The 6,869-nt window shown below is 40.7% G+C and overlaps 1 protein-coding gene across 1 annotated transcript; it reads right to left on the bottom strand.

Moving 5' to 3' along the window:
* Positions 1-538: 538 nt before the first annotated feature.
* LOC311241727 (E3 ubiquitin-protein ligase TRIM39-like) lies at positions 539-3,931 on the bottom strand. Its single transcript, XM_084330611.1, has 2 exons — positions 3,857-3,931; positions 539-3,231 (listed from the first exon to the last, which is right to left on the bottom strand). The coding sequence occupies exon 2, from the start codon at positions 3,227-3,229 to the stop codon at positions 1,478-1,480; it is 1,752 nt and encodes a 583-aa protein (XP_084186737.1). The 5' UTR covers positions 3,230-3,231; positions 3,857-3,931; the 3' UTR covers positions 539-1,477.
* Positions 3,932-6,869: the final 2,938 nt, after the last annotated feature.

Below are 6,869 nucleotides of genomic sequence, written 5' to 3'. Positions count from 1 at the left end.
TGAAAAATATAGGCTACATTTGTCAAAGTATTAACTTAGTGCAAACAAACAATATGCTCAGCCAGCACTAGACTTTCCTTTCTTTAATATAAACACACAAAAACAATGTCAACCACGTTTAAATTCCCTGATTGTCAGTTCTTAATGGAAAGATTCGTTTTCTGCTTGAAATTATTATGTTTCTGTCTACATTTATTTAGACTAACATTATTTAAATATTGAGTGCAACTGTGGTGGATTACGTAATTCGGTGAGTTGGAACTATCTATGGGTTGGCGCCGGGTCCCCACGGACATTTTAGCGTCACGGACCACCAGCTCAGACAATGTTATCACTATCAGCTCCGGTAACATTAGGAGGAGACGTTCATAACATCAACATGCAGTGGAAAAGCGGCAATAGTCCCGGTTGGAGTTAGTAAAACACAGTTGTATGTTAGCCTTCTTGGATGTTGAATAAACGCCTATCATTGTCTTTAAACACCCCGCCTCTCAGACTCCCATTTCCTCCTCTGCTACAGTAGCTAGTAGCTACGGTGACATTTCATTGACTACAGTATTAGCTTGCGGGCTGCGTCGGGCTACCATAGTTAAAATGTGCGTTGTGTTTACAAACTCCTAACGCTATGGCAAGATGTGTGTAGGCCTATGTAATGTTAATGGCTATGTTTTTAAAGTCGTAATGAAGATTGATTTATATTGTGCGTGCCATTTTTACACAAACTGACTAGCACCTGGCAGCTGGCTGCTGCTGCCTGCAGCCAGTGCAGAACACCGGCTCCGCCAAATGAATTTCTTTTTATTTGCGCGTCATCTGAACCGTACGATACACAGACGCTCCATTACCGGATAAATATATATATATAATTAGTAAACTGTCGGGGGCATTAAGTGCCCCCCTTAACTGATTTTCGAGGGCATTTTGTCCATTTTCAAGGGCATTATGCCCCAAGCCCCCGTTAATTTCGAACCCTGACGGAGGCTGTTATCTGGCCGCTGACATGGTGAATGGAACGTGGCTTTGAGTGAGAACGTTAAATGTATTATTTATTTTCATTCAAAGCCATGTTCGATTCAACAGACAGATCTCCGTTGGATTTTTGAGAAGTTGGAGCATTTAAACAACTTCGGGGTAAAATGTTGCGTGCACATATCCCCTCCATACTTTCCATTTCCCCACGTGGAATGCACCTGATTGGATAAATGACATACTGGTGCTGAATATTATTATCTATAGCACGCAAGTTATATAGTTTCATATCTCTTGCGATCCGCGGGGTCTACGCGGCATCAATGGCAACATTTGGCATTTGCTGCCAGGGCGACCAGCAAGACTTTGCAACAACACAGACGGGCGTCTGCACAAACCGCATAGCGGTGATTGGCATCTCTATGGTGACAGACCAGAAGACTGTACAAGAAAGAAGTGTGAAGCGGTGCGTTTTAACGTCTGCAACTGCCCTCGTGTATTTCCTAACTCAACGTGTATGATTGACGGGTGTGACGACAAGAGGAACGCCGTCAAAACCGATGTTGAAAAAAGGGAACAGCTTGGGCTTGATACAGGAGAAGTTACCAGACAAAGAGTAAACTAGAGCTCTCAGCCAGGTGGGAGAGAAGCTACAGCCAGTGAAAGAGTAGATCGCAGTCTCGGCTTCGACATCATAGAAGGAGACCTCTCCTGCCTCGTAATCCACAAACACGCCGACCTTCTCAAGCTCCTTTTCCAAGGAGAGGCGAACAGGACGCAAACTATCATTAGCCACGTATCGATCGTCATTCAGCCCCACAGTCCAGTAGCCATTTGCAGGGCTCATGGGAGTAATCTCTTTCCTATTGATGGACTCTTGGACCACTCCTACAGTCCAAGCAGTCTTTCCTCTAACCTGAACCTCGTAGTAGAACCGGCCTGAAGAAAAACCCTCTTTTCCTAGGACAAAAGGTGACATGTTAAAAACCTTTGGCTTGTCAAGAAGAAATATGACCACATGCCATAAGAGCCCACCATATTCCGCCTTTTTCCCATCCCAAGACAGGAAAACAGAGGGGTTTGCTGAATCAGGGTCCAGAGTCACATCGACCGTGTAATCCTGCTGGATTCTCTTCAGCCTGGCCTCGGGTGTCTCTATTTGTTTATTTTCTGTCTTAGTCTCTTCATCATCATTCACCTCGACTTCTCGGATCATCCTCTCTAAGTCTTTGCCGAGGGTCTCCTCCAGCTGAGCCGCGGCTCTATTCACTGTTCCTGCACTCAGACCACTGCGCACACTGATCTGAGACCAGTCCCTGGTGGTGGGAGGAGGAGACGACGTGGAGAGGGACAGGAAGCTGAGGAGGAGGTGAAGGGGGTCCTCGGTGTGTGACAGCTGCTCCAATTCATCGCTCCTCCCCTGGAGCTCAGCGATCTCCTGCCCCAGTTCTTTGATGATATCTTCAGCCTGTGTCTCTGCCGTTTTCTGCTTCTCCTCAATCACCCCAATGAGCTCAGCCTGGCGTCTCTCGATGGAGGCCAACAGAGCATTGAAGACCTTAACACTGTCGGCGATCTCTTTCTCTGCTACTGTCTTGCTCTGCTCAATTGAGCGTTTGATCTCTTGAACCTTGATAGATTTGGTTTCTAAGAGCTGTCTCAGGTCTGCCGTGATCGTCCCGAGCCGAGTCTTCCTCTTCTCACACTCTTCCTCTAAAGAGACGGTCTCATGGGTCGCATGGTCATCTTTCAAGCACAAGACGCAAACACACCTCTGGTCACTCTTACAGAAGAGTTCCAGCGGCTTGTCGTGCTTCTTACACAGCCTGTCCTCCAGGTTCTCCACAGGGTCCATCAGCTTGTGTCTCCTCAAGGCTGCGGCTCTCTGGTGAGGCTCCAGGTGAGTCTCACAGTAGGAGGCCAGACACACCATGCAGGACTTCAGGGCCTTGAACCTGGTCCCGGTGCAGACGTCACAGGCCACTTCCCCCGGTCTGGCAGGGGACTCATCTTGGTTCCTGACACTCATCTTCTTAAATTGCTCCACAACCTCTCTGAAACCTGTGTTGACCCGAAGCTTAGGTCTTCTGTTGAACCTCTCGTTACACAAGGGACACTGGCTCAGTCCACTGCTGTCCCAGTAGCCTGTGATACAGGCCTTGCAGAAGTTGTGTCCACATGGAACAGAGACAGGCTGACAGAAGACATCCAGACAGATAGAACACTGGAGCTGTTCTTCACACAGGATACTGTTGGCCATATCTGTAGGAGAGGAGAGGGTAGGAGAGGGTAGGAGAGGAGAGGAGAGGAGAGGGTAGGAGAGGGTAGGAGAGGAGAGGGTAGGAGAGGAGAGGAGAGGAGAGGAGGAGAGCAGAGGAGCGGAGAGGGTAGGGTAGGAGAGGGTAGGAGAGGAGAGGAGAGCAGAGGAGCGGAGAGGGTATGAGCATAGAGGACAGGAGAAGGAGAGGAAGAGAGGATAGGTAAAGGGGTGGAGAGGAGAAGGGAAGCGGAGGTGAAGATAGGAGCAGAGAGTACAGGATAATGGGGAGGAGGAGCAGAGAGGATAGGAGAATGGGAGTGGAGGAGCAGGGGAGGAGGGATATGAAAACGAGATGAGAATTCGTTTTAACCTCTTTTTAAACCATAAAAGGAGGAGCATAATAACACCACTCAAATTACAGACAAAAGTCAGATAATAAGATGGACTACTCTCATTCACTCAAAGCAGCATTTGTTCTAATATCTGTGTAGTTCAGTTGTCAACATGACATGGGCTACAGACTACAGTAGCATTCAGGACATGCAATTGACTCCCAGAGACATTGGTAGATCAGAAAACAAAACACATGACAGTTAACATGACACATAACAGTCAGGGGAAACAAACCTCATCTGTTTTTATCTTCCTTTCTGTAGAAACTGTAGAATCTGGGTTATAACAGGAGAGTGCAACCAGTCTTTCTTTAGAACTTGTTGTTCCTCTTGAACACTTAGTTGCTCCTCCCCTCCTCCTTCTTCTTCGTCCTCTCCTCTTCTTCCCCGATTGCAATAGCGCGACATGCTGGCCTGGAGTATGTGGGACCATGGGTATGAGTAAATAGGCTGTACATGTTATTACTAAGTTATATTCTATAACATGAAGAAACATACTATGTTCCTGCTGCTTGTCACCCCAAACCCAGTTAACAGAAAAAATAACAATGTTGACTTGATAACGACATCATTATGATGGGCTGAAGATATCATTCATTTTATCAATGTTGTTATACACATAGACAAGATACTGTTTAAACTACACTTGGTAATATATACACACACTCAGTTCATACACTCACACACATAAGAACATACTGTATGCTCAGCTCTTGCACATGATTCTACTAGTCTTATACAATATATACTAAGAGATGGTTGATTATTCATTTGATAATAATACTAGTCTTCCACAATATATAATATTGGACTTTGTGCACTTATATTCTAATATTTGATATATATATATATATATATTGATATATATATGATAATTGTATTGTCTTATGCGTGGACCCCTGTGCGAATACCTGGTGATCTTATCTAATAAACAATATAATAAGAGATGGAAAGATGGTTGATGACGTTTTAGACTTATTATATAATTATATATGTTGTAATTGTATGTATTTTGTAAGATGGTTGATGATTATGTTGTCAATATCATACATCTCTATGATCAAAGCCCAAAAGAAATAACAGTTGTCACTTCAATCATTCATTCATTCAAAACTTTATTTAAAAACCATTAGAAACATCTGAAGACAGAAAGACAGTGTTACAATTCATTCTGAAATTAGAAGGCCATTAAAAAAATTACCATATTAGGTTATAAAAGTATGATTATTTGGTAGCACTTTATAATAACACCCTGTTATAATACATTTATAAGGTATTTGTAGATAATGAACTAATCATGAACAAACCATTTATATACATTCATAAATGATTATTAAATCATTTATAACTATATTTGTATAACATTTACAAAGTATTTATAACGCATTAGTGGATAATGAACTAATCATGAACAAACCATTTATATACATTCATAAATGATTATTAAATCATTTATAACTATATTTGTATAACATTTACAAAGTATTTATAACGCATTAGTGGATAATGAACTAATCATGAACAAACCATTTATATACATTCATAAATGATTATTAAATCATTTATAACTATATTTGTATAACATTTACAGATTAGTTCTACATTATTTATAACTCATTATCAACATTGTTTGTACTTGATTTGTTCATTATTAAATAATGTTGTTTAATGTGTAGTAACACATTTGTAGATGCTTTGAAAAATCGATATGAAAAAACGACTATAGGCCTACTGTATCTCCATTTATTTGTCATGTTCAACAAATGATTTGTTAAGACATTCATAAAACATCTATAAATCATTTGCAGATGCTATTGTGGGGGCCAATCTGAAGTGAAGCCTATTCATCATTAACAAAATGTCTAATACAGTTAATTATTTGTTTACTTTTTCATCACATGTTACAAATGTTGTAGACAGCTTTCGGATACACCCTTATTTGTGACATCAAACAATGACAGAATTAGGACTAAAGATAAATGCAATTGTATTAACATATAAAATACATGTGCATGACATATAGTGTAACTTGGGGGGCACTAGGACCCAGGAGTACCCTGGCCAGGTAGAGTATCTAGAGAGGAAGTCTCACGAGAGTGAGACTTGACTTCACGTGTGTTGCCGTCTGTTTGAATGGAAGCACGATACATGCAGAACCAAGTTATCCGTGCTGCTCCTGCCCCACGCTTTTAATAAGGTATGAGCAGTTTAAACACCTTTTTGTTGGTAAATCTATTCCACCATTTCCGACCTACAAACAATTCTTATATGTTGTGTAGACGTACTTGATGTGGTGGGCGCTAACGTTACATTTGTTCCTAATGTGTGCTCAGTATATTGCGGTATGTGATGATGACATGACAAACAAGGGTAATAATTATTTGTATTTTCAGACTGTATAGGCGCCGATACAGCCTGAAAATACAAATAATTATTACTCTTGTGTGTCGTGTCAAGAAGGGTGTATCCGAAAGCTGTCTACAACATTTGTAACATGTGATGAAAAAGTAAACAAATAATTAACTGTATTACATTTGTTAATGATGAATAGGCTTCACTTCAGATTGGCCCCCACAATAGCATCTGCAAATGATTTATAGATGTTTTATGAATGTCTTAACAAATCATTTGTTGAACATGAAAAATAAATGGAGATACAGTATAGTCGTTTTTTCATATCCATTTTTCAAAGCATCTACAAATGTGTACACATTAAACAACATTATTTAATGATGAACAAATCAAGTACAAACAATGTTGATAATGAGTTATAAATAATGTAGAACTAATCTGTAAATGTTATACAAATATAGTTATAAATGATTTAATAATCATTTATGAATGTATATAAATGGTTTGTTCATGATTAGTTCATTATCTACAAATACCTTATAAATGTATTATAACAGGGTGTTATTATAAAGTGCTACCGATTATTTTTATCACACGCTGTACACACAGCACAAAAACTAAAAGCAGTCTTTCCAAGTTCAATATGAACACAAGGAACCTGGATCATCTGCTAGTCGATTTACTAACAGCGACTCCTTGTTATTACATTTAATCTGTGTGTTTGACCACTCCTGTCAAACACACAAAGTGTTCACCACTTCTGTTCAAATAAGGGCTAAATTAGGGATAAGGTTTCTCAGTGAATTTGCAGCCAGTGAAAGAGACGTATCCTCCACATCATAACAGGAGACCTGCTCCTCCTCATAATCCACAATCACCCCCACCTTCTGGGGCTT

Source organism: Notolepis coatsorum (genome assembly GCF_963971535.1).
Source record: "Notolepis coatsorum genome assembly, chromosome: 15".
NCBI lineage: Eukaryota > Metazoa > Chordata > Actinopteri > Aulopiformes > Paralepididae > Notolepis > Notolepis coatsorum.
This window is presented reverse-complemented; position numbering and strand designations above follow the sequence as displayed.